This window comes from Ptychodera flava, chromosome 22, assembly GCF_041260155.1.
Source record: "Ptychodera flava strain L36383 chromosome 22, AS_Pfla_20210202, whole genome shotgun sequence".
NCBI classification, from domain to species: Eukaryota; Metazoa; Hemichordata; class Enteropneusta; family Ptychoderidae; genus Ptychodera; species Ptychodera flava.
The window spans coordinates 21,177,887-21,200,953 of NC_091949.1; the positions used below are offsets into that span (position 1 = coordinate 21,177,887).

At 39.8% G+C, this 23,067-nt stretch overlaps 1 protein-coding gene across 1 annotated transcript; it reads left to right on the plus strand.

The window, feature by feature from the left end:
* The first annotated feature begins 9,293 nt into the window (after nucleotides 1-9,293).
* On the plus strand, nucleotides 9,294-21,797 carry LOC139122938 (uncharacterized). Its single transcript, XM_070688823.1, has 5 exons — nucleotides 9,294-9,427; nucleotides 9,990-10,272; nucleotides 11,239-11,546; nucleotides 14,163-14,396; nucleotides 14,928-21,797. The coding sequence occupies exons 2-5, from the start codon at nucleotides 10,100-10,102 to the stop codon at nucleotides 18,437-18,439; spliced, it is 4,227 nt and encodes a 1,408-aa protein (XP_070544924.1). The 5' UTR covers nucleotides 9,294-9,427; nucleotides 9,990-10,099; the 3' UTR covers nucleotides 18,440-21,797.
* Nucleotides 21,798-23,067: the final 1,270 nt, after the last annotated feature.

Consider the following 23,067-nt stretch of genomic DNA (forward strand, 5'->3'; position numbering starts at 1 on the left):
TTCACTTTTGTCGTCTTTAATAAAGTAACCGATCTTGTTTTGCAGAAAATAAATACAAATACTCTTTAGAAATAAGCATTATCAATAAGCAGCGGAATACAGCTAGTCTACTTCTTTTGCGCAACGATGAAGTACACATGAACATATGTTGCCCATGTCTGCCAAAAACGCCACAGTACAGTGCGTGGTTTATACACCGATCACGGAGCTATAGGGTTATACCTCCGTGCACTGCTATTGCATGTGTTTGAATTTGCCGCATTTACTCAAGAACTTCTGGATGGATCGAATCATAGACATGGAAGCTCCAGCATGGGTCTGTGTGTGATTGGACCGAAATTAATTATACTTAGATGAGTCACGGTCCCTCCACAAGGGACCGTGGATGAGTCATGTGAACAGCGAGAACCCAACTTGTTTTGATATACCCGAAGCAATGATGCTCTTACATCTGATACCCTAGAAAGCCTTAAAATACTCTACAGGCGGAGAAGAGATTTATCGTCTATGCGAAATATGTAAATTGTTTTGAAATACGAATATTATTGATAAATTCATATCGGTATTTGATCAGGGTTGAGCTTCCTTTCCTTTCTGCAATACTTGAAAAAATCACTGAACAGGTTCAACACTGTTCAACAGGGTTATAACTTTCCTTTGGATTACATAACAAAGCCGTTAACTGAGTGTCAAATACTCAGTTGGTATCAGAGTATAATATATTCGCTTAAAAGGGGAGGCGGCCATCTCCTGTCACTTGTCTCACTTGTTTGTTCGAGGGGTAGGGCGTTCATTAGCATACATTTGGCGTGCTGACATATTGACAGAGCAGTTGAGGAACGAGTGCACAGTGATATTGTTACCCACAATTCTCCTTGACCTGTACACACTGAGATCACCCATTGAAATGAAGCAAATTTCTTCTGTACACAGAACAGCTTGGTCCATATTCAAAATTCTGACAGCATCGTTTTGATGATCATGTCTTAATGAGAAGATGAACCCTTTTTTCCGTGGAGGAGATAGCAACTTGGTAATTTTTTTTCAACATATTTTTGACAACCAATACACAATATTTTCAAGGAAACTAAGGGAATAAGATGCATCAGTGTTGGCAAAAGAAACGGTATTGATTTTTTATGTTCATAGAAAAGAGAGTTTGAATGAGACCATCTCAGTTGCTGATAACTTTACCTTGATGATAATGTGCAGTTTTTAACACTTACAAACGTCGGCTTGGTACTCAATTTACTCTTGAATTTTAAACATAATCAACAATTTTGGAGCATATTTTAACAAATCTCGAAATTAAATTCCAAGTTTCAAATTGTTCGGAAATTAATAAAAATGAATTTGGCGAACAAATGCCTGAGTGCGTTAATCAAGGAGAATTGTGGGTAGCCTCACTGTGTAATGATACGCGCTAATACCATTCACTGATATGCAAATCAGATATGGAAAAATTACGTCTACGATTGTTACCAAATTATTGTATTAAAATATTCTACTGTATTTTTTGTTTTGTTATTAAAACAAATAATGATCACGTTCATGAAATCATTTTACATTATAGTCGTCTTTTGTTTTACGAGAGTGTGGCAAATCACCGTGCAATGTCAAGTTGTTGAAGTGGTGGTAAAGTCTTCAAATACCATCGAAGTTTGAAGGTTTTGGTGTGTGTGACTGGGTGTAGTGGACAACGCAGAACTGGTTGACAATTGCAGTGAGGGACATGCTATATAGCACCCCCTTGTGGTGAATAATTATTGTTCGAGCTCCACGGTATCCTATAATATTCAGTATGCGCGACCACTGTTATTGTTGACAAATTAATTAAGTCCGGATTTGAATGCAATTTTGGACTATAACAATGCTACTTGCCCACACACTGCCTTTATTGAGAAGCTAAACACTTGATAGTTTATCCTGCTTTTTGGAGTTGAACAAAAAACTGAAGCGGATACACAAGAACACAAAATACTAAAAAATAGCTATAAGAATAGCATTAAATAGTGTAAAATCCGTTTGTCATCTGTCAAATTGGGTTCATGTAATAGTATAATGGGTGCCTGTCAGTCTAGTCTTCATAACAGCGTGATTTCCATGTTGTGCAGTGTCCAACAGATCTCGTCATTTAGAAAAGGTCTTTTTCAGTATCACTGTCACCAATATTCCAATATCACTGTCATCGCTTTCTGAAGATATTTTTCAGGCAAGAATTGTCATACAGGGATGTAGGAAGCAATTCTTTGGGGGGGGGGGGGCACGTAGGAAGCAATTCTTTGTTGGTGGGAGGTTACTTTCTGGTGGTGATTGGCGATAAAAATTTAAATAAATGAATATAAATTAAATACATCAATACATTTAAATAATAGGTAGAAATAGATCAAAATAAAGTGAAAAATATGAAAGTTATAGCTGCACTATCTCTAACGTCCTTGCAATTATAAGTATTTCGTTTTGTGTATTAACTGCACCTACCTGTTGAACTACTTATCGTATGATGGCATATATGCACAACCTATTTGTGTGTGATCAGCATTTGTTATCAAAAATTGAATTCAGGTCTGGACTGGAATTCAGTTGTCAACTGTAACAATGGCCGTTACACAGAAACTAGCTTTCTTGGCAAATAAAATACGGGGTGTGTTCATTTCTTTTGCTGTACTCCAATGTTTGTAATGTATCACGGAGGTTAAGGAGCCCGGTTAAGGAGGCTACGTTCGCGCACGCAGGAACTCCTGTTGTTCGTGTGACCTCTATACTCGGTCTAACACTGCACGTTGAACTGTTTTTCATGTTAACTGGGACGAATATAATCGTATATAATCCTACATAATCGTTTGTAAAACTCTATAGACAATAACTAGAGAATTTTTGCAGACATATATTTCGTACAGAATATTACCGCCATTCATTTGAATAACGGTGCCTTGATTTAAAGCTGACATTCTCCTATTTAGCCCCCGCAAAGCTCGTATTTCCCATCTCTACCATATGCTGTGACCGTGCCAAACCCTTCCCTCTAGCGTCTGGAGCTAGTTCCTGTTATATCTAGGCCCAACTGCTGGGGATATTTGGCGAAGAGATACTCTCGGATGCAATATCTAACTTCTTTTGAATCTTTTTCATTTTATAATTTTCTCCCCTGTCTCTCAAAACTGTTGTTTAGATTGATTTTTCTTTTCAAAAGAAGGCCCGTCGTTAGACGCTGTTTTCTACAAGTTTAGTTTAATCCATTTTAGGTATTTTTTTCATCTGGCAGTTTTGTATGAAACTTAAACCGCGCTATAATTAGGAACAGTCTGAAATGAAATAGTCCCCCGCAGGCTGGTACATCTTCACTATATCAGTGTACGCGTGCCCCTGGAGAACAACACTGAGAACATTCTTCCATTAAAGGTACACTGTCACCTGTTCCAATTTTGCCACAGTTACCATGGAAAGAGGAAATCTAACCAATCACAGATTGTAAGCGGGTGGCCGCTTTTTAAAAACACCGGCCTCACACGGGCGTATTGAATACCAAGGAACGCCCCTTTGACCATATATGGACATATTTAGATTACAGATGACTTTGTACCTCAACTAAATGGAACGCTTTTAGTTAATTCAATCCGTTGCCTGTTACACAGGAAGACTGGATGGTATTTTTTTGCATTAGTATTAATGCAAAAATGTACAGCTAATATGGCATTAACGATGAGATGATGAGAAACGTCACCGAAACTAGATGAGTTGGTGCTCTGAGATGAATGTTAGCTTTGTACACTGCCTGATTTTCATCTCCTTTCCGATGGAACAGTTGAAAAGACGCTCTGTAGCTGATTATCTCCACTGTTCATTGTCTGCATATTAAAAATCCGATTGCATTTCAGCCCTTTGTTTTCTTTTCGATTTTCTTATTTTTTAATGCTCAGTCTTTTTTAAACCGTTGAGGCGTAGAAAAGAAAGAAGCAAATATATTAATAAATGAATGCTTAAACTGAGATGAAATTTCGTAATATTTTCAAAATCAAAATCAAAATTCCTCATGCTGAATATATGGCTTGACATATTTTGCTGGTGTCGAAGTGATGGGGTGTCCACAGTCCTAGTGGCGGTATGTGTGTTTTTTACGATCGAAGAGCTGTTTAAGCGGTGATAGTCTTTTCTTTCATTTGACGTTTTTGAAAATCTATTTATGTCACATGGTAGAAGGTAATCAAGTGCGTCAATTGAAGCTACAACTGTAGAAATATATTACTGGTCTTCGAATTTTAATATCTCCAGTGATGCTTGTTTAGCTTGAACTTTGAAACATGCTTGGAAAGATCATCGTCTACTCGAATCAAAAGGCAGACAAGGAAGTTTTTTTACTAAACTAATATTGCCGTCGGTCGGCCATTTTGTTTAATATTGGTTTCATTACGGGGCCCAAAACTAACTGTTCTCCGCATTCAAAGTCTGCGTCGCAATCAAATGTTTTTCTCTCACATATGTCTCTGCATTCAAAGTCTGCGTCGCAATCAAATGTTTTTCTCTCACATATGTCTCTGCATTCAAAGTCTGCGTCGCAATCAATTGTTTTTCTCTCACATATGTCTCCGCATTCAAAGTCTGCGTCGCAATCAAATGTTCTCCGCATTCAAAGTCTGCGTCGCAATCAAATGTTTTTCTCTCACATATGTCTCTGCATTCAAAGTCTGCGTCGCAATCAATTGTTTTTCTCTCACACATGTCTCCGCATTCAAAGTCTGCGTCGCAATCAAATGTTTTTCTCTCACATAAGCTTATGTCTCCGCATTCAAAGTCTGCGTCGCAATCAAATGTTTTTCTCTCACATATGTCTCCGCATTCCAAGTCTGCGTCGCATTCAATTGTTTTTCTCTCACATATGTCTCCGAGGTATGCCTCAGTGTACGTTATTCCGCGAAGCATAATTTCTATCGAACAGCGCTCTCAGACGGTCGCTATTGACAACGACGAACATTGTATCAAGTTATTTTCAATAGATTATCGATCGAAAATTTGTTTGGACGCCGCTTGTGCCGGGCGCCCGTGTGTTGAGGTCACGTCATAAACATTTCCACAATAACCCATATATTGACTTATACACTTAAATATCAACATTGAAGGTATCCGTTGGTTTCCTGTACTGAAATTAAATCGACGACAATTTTTTTAGTTTTGGTGATACTTTTACGTACGTTTCGGCACATTTTGGCGCACCTCGGCGTAGTTTGGCGCCATTGTGAACGGGGGACTACACGCGAGTGAGCGAGACAACAATGTATCAATTTCGGACAAAAGGATATCGATCGATAACGTTCACTGCACGATTACAGTGGAGACTCTACGCCCGTTCGCCTTTGTTCTGTGTTATTCTTGCAGTTTACTGGGATTTTCATAGTTAATATTCGCCAAAATTTGGTATAAATTACAACAACCTGACTGGTATTTGGTCTGTATAATTTAAGAGACGCTAGTGCACTACGGCCCAAAGGCGCCCCATTTTGTACGGTATATAGCGTCCCGAATTTTTGCCACACATACGTGGAGTGCGCGTTCGGAGAGTCAATTTCACCTCCCGCGTCATGTTGAAAATTTCGCCGTATTTCCTTGCTGCACATCTAAATATTAATGAAAGAGCAACAGGTCCTATTTCCCGTATATGCTGCCCTTACAATTATAATATTTTGGGAAGAATTTCACAAGGGAATTCCAAAAATACGTAAGCGATAAGAGACATATGCAAAATCAAGTAAAAACACAGTCAACAGCAAAACGATCTTCAACTCGTCATTTCATAAAAAAGAGGGAAACTAAAAAAAATAAAACCATAGAGTTTTAGTTACCCTTCATGATATGTGTCATACCAAATATTATAAAAAATAACAGCGAAATGAAAAAGTTAAACCAACGGTTTTTTTCAGATGTATTTTTCATTTTACGATGTGTCTACTCTGCTCGATTTCCCATAGAAAACAATTGCGTTTAATGTACTGAACAGACCGTACAACTATCGCTCGTTCAAATTTCTCAATTCTGAACCAATTATAGTGAAAAGTGGCACGGTGTTTCCTTGATATATATACAAAATTGCTGTCGTTTTAGTTTTTTGAATTTCTCGACGAAACTTGTTTTAGTTGCATTTTATTTTTCCGATCGCTGAATTTTTGCTCCTGCCCTCAATAAAATGGCGATCTTACAGCGTTTGCATATGCAGAATCAGGGTCTAATATTGACCCATTTTAATCGGTTAGCGTCTCTTAAATTATACAGACCAAATACCAGTCAGGTTGTTGTAATTTATACCAAATTTTGGCGAATATTAACTATGAAAATCCCAGTAAACTGCAAGAATAACACAGAACAGAGGCGAAGGGCGTAGAGTCTCCACTGTAATCGTGCAGTGAACGTTATCGATCGATATCCTTTTGTCCGAAATTGATACATTGTTGTCTCGCTCACTCGCGTGTAGTCCCCCCCCCCCCGTTCACAATGGCGCCAAACTACGCCGAGGGGCGCCAAAATGTGCCGAAACGTACGTAAAAGGATCACCAAAACAAAAAAAATTGTCGTCGATTTAATTTCAGTACAGGAAACCAACGGATACCTTCAATGTTGATATTTAAGTGTATAAGTCAATATATGGGTTATTGTGGAAATGTTTATGACGTGACCTCAACACACGAGCGCCCGGCCCGTCCAAACAAATTTTCGATCGATAATCTATTGAAAATAACTTGATACAATGTTCGTCGTTGTCAATAGCGACCGTCTGAGAGCGCTGTTCGATAGAAATTATGCTTCGCGGAATAACGTACACTGAGGCATACCTCGGAGACATATGTGAGAGAAAAACAATTGAATGCGACGCAGACTTGGAATGCGGAGACATATGTGAGAGAAAAACATTTGATTGCGACGCAGACTTTGAATGGGAGACATATGTGAGAGAAAAACATTTGATTGCGACGCAGACTTTGAATGCGGAGACATAGCTTATGTGAGAGAAAAACATTTGATTGCGACGCAGACTTTGAATGCGGAGACATATGTGAGAGAAAAACATTTGATTGCGACGCAGACTTTGAATGCGGAGATATATGTGAGAGAAAAACATTTGATTGCGACGCAGACTTTGAATGCAGAGACATATGTGAGAGAAAACATTTGATTGCGAAGCAGACTTTGAATGCGGAGAACAGGTAGTTTTGGGCCACCGTTGTTTCACGTTTTGAACAATTGCACAAACTCGCCTGAACCTACCTAATTCAAAATTGGTATTTGGGCAATGTACCATGATGTATACCAATATTCATCGCGACATGATCCAATATGGCCACCAGGTGCCCAGTTTGCTCAATTGCTCAGACATGCATGGGTAGATTCAACTAAAACTTTATGCAATGAAAATGGACTATCATGTATACTTGTACGTAAACTAGTGTCGTAATACGATACAACATGATCTCTTGGCGGCTCTTCTGTTATAATTCAAATCTGGACCTCGTTTTGCAAAAGGATATACACATGCACGACCAAAGCTCATCCATTCAAATTGTACAAGCTTCACAATCTGCTCACAGAGTACAATTCTGCCGTGAAATATGTATCTTGCACTCACTTGTACTCAGTATTCAAACACATCTTTCAGCATACCATCCAAGCAAGTTTACAAGCAGCTTTTTGCAAGCTTTGTTAACCGATCACCACTCTTCGACACTAATTAGGGATGGACCATTAGATCTTGGGAGGGGGTGGTCAAAAACAGAAAATAAAATTTTCAGAGCAGAAAGTTAGGAAAAAAAAATCTTCAAACTAGTTTGCAAAATAAAAAAAAAATACATAAGAATACAAATGTGTAAAAAAAATCTGCAAAAGCCTTAAAAATCTTGAATTGTTTTAGATTTTACCGACAGGAAGCAGCTTTCTGTATTTTTAGTACATCCCCAGGCACATTTTTAATTTTATTGTATACATTTAGGTCCGTCCCTTAGTTCCATCAATTCAGTCCCAGCAAATACAATATCAATATAAAGTGAAATCGACATGTTTATGACAAAATAACCCACATGACAACATATAGACATAAAACTTACAATTCACTAGAGAATTAGGCACGGCAGCCATGTGAAGTTTATCACATACTCGACCTGTACATCAGTACTTCATAAGAGGACAAGTCCACTCGACGATAATTGCACCAATCACAGACATCTAAACAGGGATCAACACCTTCCCAAAATAGTCAACCACGATGACCTCGTTTGGGTCAGAAGGTGTGCTAGAGTTAAAAACAGGGGTCGAAAGTCTACCTTTTGTCAACTTTGTAGGTCAAAAGTTCACATGAGGTGAAAAAAGGGGGTCGTAACCGCGGGAAATATGTTTACACCCTCCCTTTAGCATCCGCCGTCTGTGCATGTATATCAGAGAATAACTATTACCTTAGCAGTCGCGTAAGGTAGACCGTACTTTTTTAAAACATCTCTGAAAATAAAATGATCAGAGGCATATAATTACACCAGCACAACAAAACTGGCCAAATATGAACACAGTTTTTTAACATTAACGATGGCCTAACGTATAAGGTGACGTGGCATAGGGACAAAATGGAAGAGTAATTTCAAATTGCAGGGTGTATGAGCAAACGTACCTCTACCCCTTTCCGGCAATATGATCTTGCCACTGAAAATGCCGATTTTTGCGGACAAATCTTGTAAGTTTTGTGTTATCGAAGGAGTGGCACTTACATGTGCTTGGCGTATTTCTGTATCATATGAAACTTGATGAAATTCTTGATCGAGCTGCATCGTGAACACGGTATACTCCCTTCCAAACAAGATGAGTGACGTTGACACAACCCAAGCACAGTAACGACCTGACACATGTGCTGGTTTGTAGTACACCGTAGAATATGTCATCATGAAACTGGTTATATGTGAAGAGGACAAAAAGATATTTCGTTCTACTCATGAGTAAATTTTCAGAAAGATTGAGAGACAATTTTAGATTATTTTGGCAAAATGGCCGTGTTGCTTTAACTTGAAGCACACAAAGTCATTGCTCCAAGATGATTGCGATTACGAGGTGAACTCGATCACTTGACGTCTGAGAACATCATCGAAAGTAAACTTTAACACTTAGACAAAAAGCAAGTGCGATAACAATAGGGTAATTTAGATTGAACAAGCCTACATATTGCTGCATCTCTACGTTTGACAGATGTTTGATGAAACCGTTTCACAAGACACCCTGCAGCTCGAAAGTAGAGACGCATGATGTTTGATGTCCACCCTGGAGCTAAGGTGTGACGGCGGTATGGGAGACTCTTATGAGACACCGGACTCACTTGGAAACATAACAGCGGAGGTGTCTGCCTGTTACGGTGCTAGTGCGAGAACTCTGGTGAATTGTAACAACGTTTCCCGCCGAGATAACGGTAAGTTCTTAATCTATGGCATAATATTCATGTCTGATTTCTATTTTGTGATCTCTCTCTCTCTCTCTCTCTCTCTCTCTCTCTCTCTCTCTCTCTCTCTCTCCCCATCAGCAAAAAAAGAGTCGCTACTGTACTGATATGTTAACTTTGTCGTTTATGCAGAACACTTTGGAAAACCTACATGAATTTTTTCCAAATTTGCATTGCAATCGGCAGGTTTTTAATATAACCAAAATGACATCCCAACCATAGTATATGAGGGAAAGAGTAAATCTTGGACTGGCAAATTTTAGCTGCAAACTAAAAGGAGCACGTGTTTTACAGTAATTTCTTGCTTTGTAAAATCTTTGGAAGAGCAGAAGGGGTCTTATTTACGCTCGTTTTTGGTTTATCAGTAACAAAGGATTTCAGTTCTTACACCACGATATTGTAGCAAAATGTCTCCTTATGCTATCACGTATGTGCTCCACATTCTTGTACAATTGATTTGACCAACACATTCTGAAACGCCATAAATACGAAACACGCTTAAATCACTACGCCCGTGCTCTCGAATCTTCAGATCGCAGATTGGAGAAGCAATATATTTGCATTGTTGCTTGAAGAGCGAAAAGTAAGGGCTTTCGACGTTAAAGAGGCTCTCCGTCGCTTGAAAGGTTGAGCGCGTTCACCATGGCAGATGGTTCACACAGGTATGCAGTCACCCGGCGAATACTGAGTGAATACGTCATCGCGCAGGGACTTCAGGAGACAGTCTGGGTATCAGCGCTGTTGCTGCTGCTCAGCGGCGACGTGGAGCCTAACCCTGGCCCACGCGCCGACAGATATGAAGGAGACGACTGGCTGTAAGTATGCTGTAAATAAAATGAGGTGAAAGCTGTGCTTTCTTGACAAGGATTACAATCGTGTCAACAAATAGAAGGCCAAAGATTCTACCGAAAACGGTGGCCACAGTTGTGAGAATATCTGACATGACAAATAACAATCATTTGAAAATAAACATAAGTTGAAGAAAGAGTATATTAAAAAAGAATGTATTATTTCATTAACGCTATAAATGTAACTGACTTTTTGACAATATTTCAGTTTTTTTTATTGTTCCATGGTCAACTCCAGTTTCTTAGTCTACTTTCTATATTATTTTCAAATACCCAGCAATTGCCCTGTCACTGATTATTGAGTATCTGTGTGTCACTTGCAAGCTTGGACCTGGATTTAGTCACCAACATCAATGCAGAACACGTCTATACATTAACAATCGATATTGATAAGCCGGATACTGGGTATTTCAACACGCTTCTGTTGGCATGATAGGTGGCAGATATAAGAGAATGAAACTACCATACGCATAAAACAAGGAGAAAATATCAAAAGTCCATCTGACCTGTAAAACCCTTTCAATGTTATAACAAAGTAAAAATATACATTTATGCATGGACGACACGATACACAACAATGGGGAACCTCATATTTCAAAACACGTTTCTGGTTGTCTTGCTCCACTTCCATAATCATGCCGATATTCCTGATATTTACTCGCTCACAGGTCTATGTTTAAACTTTCTCATATTTGCCATATTGAATATTGAGTCCTGACCAGCATTCGACAATGACATTGGGAATTGGACGCAAAAGTACATGCAAGTCAAATGTTTCCTATTGTTAGTCTTGATACCTGGGCTTCAATCGAGCTTTCAATGATAACAAACCTGAGTTTCAGGGGAGACAGCGAACAGCAAAAAAACTAAAACTTGCCAACAGTTGCTGTTACAGGTTGAAAAGAGCCGCTTTCTTTCTCGTTCACTCGGCAGGTCAACCGTAGGAACAAACACAAGTTACAGGGACGAGTTCCTCAGCAAACTTGAACTCTACCGCGATGCACTTCTTGTGACTCTCGACGTTGATGGATACATTTTGAACTATCTAGTCCAAGAGGGCGCTTTAGATTTGGAGGAGTACAATCAAATCCGCGCTCCCGGTTCGTCCGGCATGGACATGGTCGAGCGCCTGCTGTTGACGGTTTCACTGAAAGATGAGCGTGATTTTGAAGTGTTTCTCACAGCTGTTCACCAGAAACACCCTGAAATGGCCAAACTTATAACGCCATCATGTGGTAGAGGTAAGAGAAAACCCGTTGACGGTAGCCATTTCTTCTAAAATTGTCATTTGACTTACATATTAGATCAGATACTGAAAACTTTCAAAACTGTAATCTTGGGCAAACATTTTTCCGTGATCGATCAAGCATACACAGTAAGATAAGTACGGGGAATTTCATATGTATAGCCATGTTAGCACGACCTCTGAATGAAGAACCTGTGTAATATACTTACCATAATTTGTTGTACCCATATTTTTACTTATAGAGGATTGTGAGCACCATATCAGGATCTTTGAAAAACCCTGGCTATACCTTCAGAGACATTGAGAGAGGTGTTAAAATCCAGAGGTTTTAAAATCGGGCCAAGCAAAAAAAAACCAATTATACTTTTCCCTGATGTAATAAAAGTTGATTTTTATTGCAGTACCACATGGCAGTCGATAAGACGGGTTCGAGAAATATAATATAGCTAAATAGCTGTTTTTACATAAAAATACAATATTATCAGGTTTTTTAAAATCAAAATATGGAGGAGAAAGTGAACTCGATTTGCAAAAGACCTCTTGCGACGATTTGAAAGAGTCCCCTCTTGACATATATTCCCATCGGGAAAAGTCCCACTGGCACTATCCCCATGACATCACACAAACACACAACTGCCAAGACCCCCCCCCCCCCGCGCCAAATGATTTTGTAGGGAAAGATTCTCAGCCTGTCGATGATAAAACAATTTCCGAGCACCTTGTCCCCCAAGCTGATTACAAGAAAAATCTTGCTCCCTCCCCTGTTAAGACACTAGCCGCTTGCAAACACCCTTCTTCGTTAACAGCTTTATTGGCAGTCCCTGACTGTATTGCTGTGCCAGGCCATAACCTTTAAGACTGTCGTACAGAGAAAATTTCTGAACCGAATGAATTTTAGAGGATGGCAAAGACAAATAATAACAAGTAAACAGAAGAGTGCGCACCCTGTATGCATATTTGCAAAATTACCTTGCCCGTTCGAAGGGATATTAGTATGAAAGCCAATAAGGGAATTTTTTGAGAGAGTAAAAAAATTATTATCTCGTGCTCACGAGATACTATCTTGTGCGCACGTGAAAGTATCTCGTGCGCATGAGATATTTTCTCGTGGTCACGAGAGAGTTTCTTGTGCGCACGAGATATTTTCACGAGCGCACAAGATAGTATCTTGTGGCCACTAGATAGTATCTGGTGCGGACATAATTGGGAGTTTCTCGTGACGACGAGACAGTATTCCGTGCGCACGAATAACTATCTCGTTCGCACGTGAAAGTATGTCGCCCAGTTTCTTGTGCGCATGTGATAATATTTCGTGGAAACGTGTTAGTATCTCGAGCGCGCGAGATACTGGTCTGGTCTCCTGCCCCATTTCTACCGATGGCTACACTGCTCACGAAAACAGGATCAGGTATGGGCTATTGTAAGTATTGCTATCATTGGTCAACAGTACCAGCGCAGTGATTGCATTGCATTAATTTCCAATTTGGAGTTACCTTCCAATTTAGATTTTGTTTGCCCATGGAGTAATTTTACCATGGTATATCTCGTGCACACCAAATACTTTCACGTGCGCACAATGTAGTATCTCGTGCGCACGAGATAATAATTATATTCTCTCACAAAAATGACCCTTGTGGGTTTTCATATATAAGCCATCCCATCGAGGATGCACTGATATGATTTACGAGTAAAATGTTGAATGCTGAAAAAATATGTATATGTTCTGCTTATCCCCCTCCAAATAAAGAATACCATCGCCTCGCAAGAACCAATGGCGCATCCCATAAGAAAGACTTTCCTTTGGCTTGCCATACCTTCATCGATTCCAGATTTCCATTTTTGATGCACGTGTCCGTCCGATGGTTCGCAATTGTAATTTCAAGTAGAAAAATTATTTCTTTTTATCAACAGTCTTTCACTTGGCACATATGACGATAGTGCCCAATGCAACAACAGATTTGATACAAGCATGAATGGAGCACAGGTCTGTGTGCTATCTCCGGAGTATAAGTCTTGGAGAAACTAATTTTGTGATTGCGATGTGGAAGATTTATCGCGATGCTATAGAGCTATCGTGAGATTTCAAGCCCACACTTACTGTATTGCGTTTACCCAAAACATGCGCCGACGCCCGGACATGTTCATCAGACTCGGAGAATACGGCGTTTCATAGGAAGCGAAGCATTTATGCTAAATGACTTGCTGAAACGACTTGCTATTACCAGCTTTCCGATCTTCTGAATGGTAAACACAAAATCATAGAGCAAAATGTATTGCTTTTGTAAAACTTAGGGGAAAATGCTGAAAGTAGGCGTTGCATAATTCTTCGTATCTTCTTGATTAAAATTAAATCATTCTGACACGCCATGGGAGGTCTTGGAAATGTCAAAGTTAATTAAAGGTACCTGTAATCTAAATATGCCCATATATGGTCAAAGGAGCGTTCCTTGGTATTCAAAGTGTCCATGTGAGGGCGCTGTTTGTAAAAAGCGGCCACCCTCTTAAAATATGTCATTTGTTAGATTTTCTCCTTCTATGGTAACTGTAGCAAACTTGGAACAGGTGACAGGATACCTTTAACCTAACGCTTTGGGCTTTTTATCAAATATAGACACTCTTGACGGTAGCGAAACAGAAGCCGAAATTGCTCTGACCGCCAAAAAGGTTCGCAGAAAGAAACGAAGAAAAAGGAATCGCAAGGCAAAGACCACGCCTGAGGGTAAAAATGAAGATGATTACCAAATGATGAGAATGGATGACACGCAGAACACCGACGTAGTCTCATCGTCGGCGCAGCCAGAGAAGAAGAAATCCAAAGGACTGTGGGGTCTACTTTTCGGACGAGGTAACACTTATTGTCTTTTGAGTTGCCTAGTGTACTTATTATAGTATGTAAGGCAACCTTGTGAGTAGCATTAGGACCGTTAAGCCGTGAACATTTACAACCTGGCGTTTCCCGCCAAATTGTTTGGGTAGGGGGTCAGGTTAGGGTATGCGGTTGTTGGGTGAATGTTGGGTGTAATCGTTGCCTGTCGTCATTACTAGTAGCTAAGGGGTTGACCTTTTGATATCCTGGAAGGGGTGGAAGATTTTCCAAAAAAGTATTCCAGGCTGCCCTATGAAATAAAGTCCACCCAAGGATGGCAAGAAGAAGGATTGACAGACAACATGAAATAGAAAATTGCGCGCCGACAGTTGCTTTCGGTCAGTACTTTGCATTTGAGGTACAAGTAGGAGGATTTACAGTTGCTGTGTCTCCTAAGGATATATAATGTCATGTTTTTCATTTTATGCTTTGCATATTATCCAAGATCAATCTTCTACTGACAAATTGCACAGAATTGAATGAAGTATATCATATATGTTATTATTGCAGGACCTAAAACCGATGAGAACCCTTTTGTTCTTGAAGAATGTACGGCAGAACTGAAAGAGCTGTATCAAAGAGTATGTTCTTGGCGTTGTCCGGCTCCCTGGTATGCTGAGAGAGTACAATTTCCCGGCTTGGATTTCAAGCTTTACCGACTGATAAAGTCTCCTATAGAGAGAGAGAGAAAGAGAATGAGAGTTAAAATATCCCAATCTGATATTTTTCTCCCCCTTGAGGATTCTTACAATCCCAAGCACCTTCTGGTGTATGAGGAGCCCGGAGCTTACAGTCCTGTGCTCTGCTTAACGCTCGCTTATGATTGGGCGGTTGGAAAGGCAGACTGCCCGATCAAAAAGAAGATACCTTTCCTTATTGATGGCAGCCACCCTCGTGGTAATGTTATGGCCACGGTATTTGACTTTCTTAGCAGTCACTTGCATTGGAACTTGTCAAAATTACAAGCTCTTTGGAGGCATGTCATTCGTAAGCCTCAGAATTTTGTATTCCTTGTGTATGGGATGAAAGACAAACAAAAACGACTTCAGAGGCAGCTTACCAAAAGAATATGCAAAGATAAAACAGTCAAAAACTCATATGTTTTGTTATGCTGTGAGCTTGTGAGTAAAGATGTTCGCTCCATCTTGATTAAAAATTGCGACAGAGAGATTCTCGTATCTAACGAAGAACAAGACAACATGAAGAAACACGTGTCCAGAATCTTTCCTGCTAACAAGGAAAAACAAGAACACGTAACAGTTGTCATTTCAAGTGCCCCTCCTTTGAATATGTTCTGTGAAAATTTCATCAATGTTGCACTCGTTTGTTCCCTATGGAACGAAACGAACAACATACCAACGAAGCTGGCTGAGTTTTACCAGGCCTTGATTGTGTTCCTAGCCCGCAAAGCTGCTGAAATGAGTGAAACCAGCCTGAAAGCGACGGAGTTGAGTCAGTTGCCGAGAGATTACATAGAGTGCTTAGAAAAGTTAGGAGAATGCCTTTTTGTACGTAAGGGTGAAGTACGCTTTACCAAAACAGCAATCGAGGAATTGCTGGGAAACTTCACGCTGATGAAGATGGGTCTGTTGAGGCAGAGACCCGTTCTTGCGGCTCTTGACAAGGACGTTGAGTATGATTTAGTTCATGAAAGTATAGGAGATTTCCTGGTAGCAGTCTATACTTGGAGTCAAATCCAAAAGGCAAGGTCTAAGGGGGGACTGAGAAGAGTTCTAACAAGTACCCTGAGTGACAATCGTGATACTGTCCTACGGTTTACGGTAGCCCTGATGGGAGACCACGATGAGGTGCTCTTCTCATTCATGAGGTATCAGATGAGTTGTAGGGTATCATGCTTTCCCAGATGTGTTCTCCTTAGGCTTTATCTGCAGTGCCTGTGCGACTGTTCCGACCAGGAGCGTTACAGTGCTGAAATTGCCCCGATGATGCCCAAGAATCTTGTGCTGGTCGAGTGGACTTCCAAGGAAGTCTTCGGCCTGGCCAATGTCTTGCAGAATGATCAGTGTTCAGTAGTGAACTTGAAATTCGGGATAGTGAGGGGTTGCAAATGGGAGTACGACAAACAAGCAAACACAGCTTTTTTCAACGCTCTGGAGGTCAACCGATCGGTCCAGTTTCTCTCGGCCCGGGTGAACAACACAAACTTCAACGCTCTTCTCAGACTTTCACAGTTGCTCGGGCGGAGAAGAAATTTACGCCACTTCCAGCTTGCCTGCACTCGAACAATAATCGACGACGCAGTTAAAGTGCTGTGTGACGGGTTCAGAGTTTCTTCTATCGAATCCCTGGACTTATATTTCCTTGGAATGAATACAAAGAGGATGGGATTGCTTGCAGAGACGCTGAAGTGTATGCACCGCCTTCGAGAATTTTCTTTTGCTCTTGATGGTGATGAGACACCACAAGATGCCATGAGAGTCCTCTGCTCATATGGGTTACAGCACTTGAAAAAACTAGAACGACTTGACTTGTCCTGCTGTAAACTCGGGAGACCCCACGGATTTCCATGCAACTCAGACTGCATACAACCATTGGTTTCCCTAATTAAAACCTCAAAAAATCTGAAAACGCTAAGATTGGAGGGTTGCTCACTCAGCAACATCGAAATTTCCCATCTAGCGGATGCGATAGCAGAAAACAGGTCACTCACAAAACTCGATATCAACAATAATGATTTTGATATCGAGGGCATGCGTAGCTTGTGCACGGTATTGCAGCAAAATCCCAGTGTCAAAATACTTCATACAAGCTACTCCTGCCAAAGGCAAGAGAAATCGGTCAGTGGAATAGGAGACCTTCTCAGAAGGTCAAGCTCCCTGGAAGAGCTGCACATTGAAAATAGGTTGCGCAGCCACTTCTGTGACCAGGCTGATAGAAAGTTTTCAAGGGCATTGGTTTACAGCCTCGTTGACGTCCATGACATCGCTCTGGCACTTTCACAGAACAAAAGTCTGAAAAGGGTTACTTTTGGCGGTGGAGTGGCTCCATGGCTCTTATGCACCCTGGTTGAGGGATTGATAAAGAACGAAGTATTGCAAGAATTAGAATTCGGCAGATGCCTTCTTACGGATAAAGAAGGAATGGAATTATTGGGATCCATTTACAATGGTCAGTCCATCAGAAAAATCAATTTGAGAAATAATATGCTAACGGTTGCAAGCATTGCTGCTCTTTCTCTGGCTTTAGTCAGTGCAAAAGAAGTTGAGGAAATCAACCTAAGTGATAACCAGATTAAATCAGCCGGTGCAAAGGCGCTGTCCAACAGGCTGCCCGACTTACCGCAACTCACGAGACTTGACCTGTCTGCAAACGGTATAACAGAAGAAGGCCTTTCGGTGTTCAGAGAATTCTTGCCCAACCATCCAAGTTTGAGGTACTTAAACTTGAATCAGAATCCCATCGGCGACGAGGGGGTAATCTCGCTGTTAAGTTGTCTGACCTCGAACGAGGTTCTTGAGGAACTTCATCTCCACAGATGTGGAGCGTCAGCTGCAGTACTTGACACGCTAGGTTGTCTAGCCAGGGTCAATAAAACACTGAGAGTTATTGACATTAGCCCTCTGCAGACCGACGCTGGTGTGATCGACCGAATATCTTGCATAATTGAATCTGAAAACACGTCTTTGGAAAGGGTCCAGGTAGGTTTGGACTTGGAATTAACCAACAAGGCAGAATGGGAACAGCTGCCATTTTACGGCACTACATACGTTCTCTATGTTACAAACAGGAGATGGGAAACTTGCGAGGAGGACCGTGGCGACCTTGAATCTTCTGATCAACTAAGATGGGTCGTCACCAAGTCCTCTGAACCCTGCACAGACGCAGAAAACGGGGGATGCTGTGATAACTCTAGCCAAGACGATGCCTCGATGTTCTTTTCTGTCCAAGAGAAGTGTCTCCCACAAGATAATGGAGATGCTGACAGTGAACCCGATGAAGATGACACAGGTGCAAGAAGGCAATCTGATGCATTTGAGTGTGATACAGGAACGGGACTGTAAGCTATCCATGGCGATCATATACAACAGAAAGTGCGTACAGACTTTAGATCACAAGCCTATGCCTACATTCAAAATATTGAATATTTATTATGATATGTAAGCCTAGGCTTGATGCCAACATATTGTTTTCTTAAATGCGTATAATGTTTGATTCAAGGTAAACCTTGTCGGATCATTTCAGTGTTTGCAAGAACAGAAAGAATCAAAAGGCAGTGCATCGAGCATAAACAAAAAGATTTGTCTTGCCAAAAAGACAGGCAGTCAACCTAGAAGGATGGCCAGTTATAAGTAAAAGGAAGCCTTCGATGAACGGACGTAATTTTCAGTTTGTAGTTTGCTCGTGTGCGGTAACTGGCTTGCATAAAACGTTATGGTAATGTCTCTGGCGATCAAATCCTACCATGGTCAGTGTTAGGCCTAAAGGTATTATAATTGTTGTAGAATCGATTTCGTCATGAGAACGATCGTGCAATATTTGTAAACAATCATTCTAATAGCTGAGGTATATATGGGGGTTTTGTAATGTGTTTGTTATGACAGACTATGGATATTGCATGTCTCATGTGAGTTCGACCAGTCTCCGCTCTTTTGTTTTTATGTTATGACATGTATGGTAATTTATGGTAGTACGCTACGAAACTGAAGTACTTTTGCTCAGACTTTTCTCAAGGAAACTTTCAGCCATTCTCTTACCCGTTGCTGACGTGGTTTATTGCTGTTATATCATGATATTAAACTGAAATTCTGTGTGAAACGTCATAAAGGGAATTTTTCTCTAGCTGAGAGCTCGTGCCTGTTCCAACCGTGCTATATTGCGAATACAGGACGGTATTTTTTAAGGTCTCAACCAATAAGATTGCAGTATTTGCGCCATCAATAGTCTGGTATGATATAATGCATAATGTTAGAGTTGACAATGAATTATCATCCTGACCAGTATCATTGACAATTCAAGGTAGTTCGCTCCTCGAAGGTGAAAGACTTAAACTTTTCCTCAAACTTTTGCAAACTTTCAACCATTCACTTTCAAAATCAAAAATAAAAATCAAGGGTCACCGTGCACATTTTTGTACCATAGAAACAAATTACCCGAAATTTACCAATATTTGAAATTCAAAATGGCCGCTATCCCTGTGATATCTCTATGGGGAATATAAAAATTCTCGATTTTAACAAAAATAAGCCGGTGAAAGCTTTAACTCCATAAGCATCAGAATGAGCCCCCACAAGTGGCAGGTCTAAAGAATATTGTAAAAGTTCGAGAGTCCGATTATCTGTTCAGAGGCGCATTCTACCTTAAGGTAATATGCACCTCGAAAGTGAAAGACTTAAACTTTTGCTCTAACTTTCCTCAAGGAATCTTTCAATCATTCTCTTTCAAAATCAAGAATAAAAATAGGGGGTCACCGTGCAAATTTTGGTACTAGAGAAACAAATAACCGAAGATTTACCGATATTAGAAATTCAAAATGGCCGCCATCCCTGTGTTAACTCTATGGCGAAAAATAAAAATTTTCGATTTTCAAAAACTAAGCCGGTGAAAAGTTTTCTTTCACCAAGAGCTTTAAAATGAACCCCCACATGTGGCAGGTCTAAAGAATATTGTAAAAGTTCGAGAGTCCGATTATCTGTTCAGAGGCGCATTCTACCTTAACCAACATAAGTTATTTTTGTTTCTCTGCACTTTGCACAGAACATGTATTGTCATCCGGGACATAGCATATTGTGAATAATCGTATTGGTATGGCTTTAATTGTTGTTTATACTTTTCGAGATGCTTAAATCTATATTAGTAGTATAACTTTTTACACACTTTTCAAATATATTGTACAAGACAGTTTCAAGTTTATTCCCAAAATCATGTTGCTATGGCTAATAATCAGCTTATCAATGCAGACTCTATATTTGTGACCAATATTATTGGTCAATATTATCCAGACTAGAATACATGTGCCGATTGTAATGTTGCATTCTGTACACAATATGTTGTATTTGCATACCGAACACATGAACACATGTACTTTGTATTTCAACGTGCAAGTCAAAATGAGAAGAAAATGTAGATTTTTGAAAAAATAATGATAGTATTGTCAAAAGTTACGGCTAAAAGCTTAGTGACTTATATTTGACAAGCAGATTAATTTAGGAACGGCTCTATCACTAAAGCACATGGTACGTCATGTGCTTGTCAGATTCGATACATGTTCCTAGAATTGTGCTCAGCTTCTTTTCCAGTAAGCATGAATTCAGAATTCACGCAGAAGGAACTACAGTGTTTTCAGACCGTCATGTAAAAGGTATCGGCTCACTGTCACTGGCAAAAGAGGCCAAAACATGGGATCAAAGTCAAATTAACTCGAAATAACTATGTAACATTTGACCCGGTCCCTACCTTCAGCAAGTTCAAGGAACTAAAGCTGTAAACTTCTGCTTTTTCACATTTTAGCTCTGTAGGTGTTTTGCATTGTTATTCTATTTTGAAAAGCATATTTAACTACCCATTAGTCACTGTGTAAACAATACCTGTATATGTAATGTGCATTACTATTGTTGACCATCGAATTATAGTCATCGGATCAGTGTTGTTAAAGGTATACTGTCACCTATTCCAATTTGCCACAGTTACCATGGAAAGAGAAAATCTAACCAATCACAGATTTTAAGCGGGTGGCCGCTTTTTAAAACAGCGCCCTCACATGGGCATTTTGAATACCAAGGGACGCCCCTTTGACCATATATGGGCATATTTAGATTACAGGTGACTGTATACCTATAAGGTAGTTCGCGCCTCGAAAATGAAAGACTTAACCGCATAAAAATTTCCCCAAGCAAATGTCAACCATTCACTATCAAAATCAAGAACGAAAATCGGGGGTCAGCGTGCAAATCTTGGTACCAGAAAAGCACATTTCCCAATATTTTAATACCGATATTTCAAATTCAAAATGGCCACTATCCATGTGGTTTATCTGTGGGGGATATAAAATACCTGATTTTCACAAAACTAAGCCGTTGGAAATTTTATTCACCCCATAAGCATGAAAAAAGCTCCCACAAGTGGTAATACAGTAGGCCAAAAGAATATTGTAAATATTTGAGAGTCCGAATATCTGTTCCCGAGGCGCATTCTACCTAAATAAATTACATTCCATGTTTCTCTGTACAGGTCCAACTCTCCCACAGAAAACAATAGAGTTAGATTCAAACTATGGTGATGGATGGGTTACGGGAGGAGACAATGAAACCAGATACAGAACAATGTAATAACTAAAACAATATCAAAAGTTTCAGCTACTTGTTTCTTTGAAGCAAACAGTTTATCAGCAACTGTGTTCTTGTTTCAGCGTGAATAAAATCACCGAAAACAATATTTGGTGTCTGTTTCTCTCTTGTATTATCTATTTACTGGACATTCATTGTTATGAAATGAAAGCTGAAACAAAATGTGCTCGCTGCCTCTCTTACTTTTCCAGAAAAATCCGGGGAACAATATTTTCTTCCTCTTGCTTAATCTCTATACCCTACACTGATATTCCCTAAATGGCCCGGCCATGCCAATTCAAAGGCAAACACAGGCTGGTTGCCCCAGTGTATTATAGCCGGGTTACACAAAAGATGAAAGTCAGGGCAGAAGCGGGTCATTCACAATGGGAAGCCAACAAGAGGTTGTCAAGGGATTACAGCACACATCTTGAGGCCCAAGAAACCAACTTTTGCTCGCATCGAAGAGTTGATGTCCACTAACTCGTTTTATCCGTGCCGAATACCAAAATAGTTTTATGATATCTAAATGGAATATCATTCTAATACTTTGTCCTGGGGTCGATAAAATTTAAAAATTGTCATCAACATTTACTTGTTACTAAGTGCTGAAGCATTCGGAACACGATCACAAAATCAGCTCTAAGAAACCATTTCAACACTTGATTTATATGTACTGTGTCCTTTTTGACATAACATAAAATAAATCAAAATAAATAAATTAATAAGAGATTATAGAAACGGCAATTCTGATGAACGTTTCTATAATCCTACCAGGTTCTTAGGTAAATGTCGCAGAACAAATGATACAACGAACAGCTATCACTCTAAAGTTCTCGACGCTCAGGACGAGTGGCATGTGTTCACTTTGATCGCATAGGACGTGTTATGTGTGTTCACATATCCAACGCATTTGTTCATTGACCACTAGCATTCTTATACCAATTGACAATAGTTTTTTTATGTGTGGTTTTACCCAGACAACATTGCAACCAATTACATCTCGTGACAAGCCCCGGGAGCCAGTTTTATAACTTTTAGCCAAATCTGATGTCTACAGTTGCCGATGGGACTTTTTATTTCATCCTTGAAAGCGTAACAGACAGCTACGATAAAATCCATCTTTGGCTGGTTATTTTTTTTTTACTCATGCAAAACACATTTTTTACTTCAAAACCCGATCGACACTGAAAGACACACACAGTTTCCATTTTCTCATGTTTGTAATATATGTGACTGCATCAATCTATTATGAATTATAATTCACATTGCTGTTTTATCAGAGTTCTCATGGAGAAAACAGTCAAGGAGCATGTTTTCTCATGCTTTGTGAACAAATGCATATTTCACCAGAAATAGTAAACTTT

Coding starts and splice junctions, on each gene's coding strand:
- LOC139122938 (XM_070688823.1), top strand. CDS start 10,100: ATGGCAGATGGTTCACACAGGTATGCAGTCACCCGGCGAATACTGAGT. Junction 10,273..11,238: donor TATGAAGGAGACGACTGGCT/GTAAGTATGCTG, acceptor TTCACTCGGCAG/GTCAACCGTAGGAACAAACA. Junction 14,397..14,927: donor GGGTCTACTTTTCGGACGAG/GTAACACTTATT, acceptor TTATTATTGCAG/GACCTAAAACCGATGAGAAC.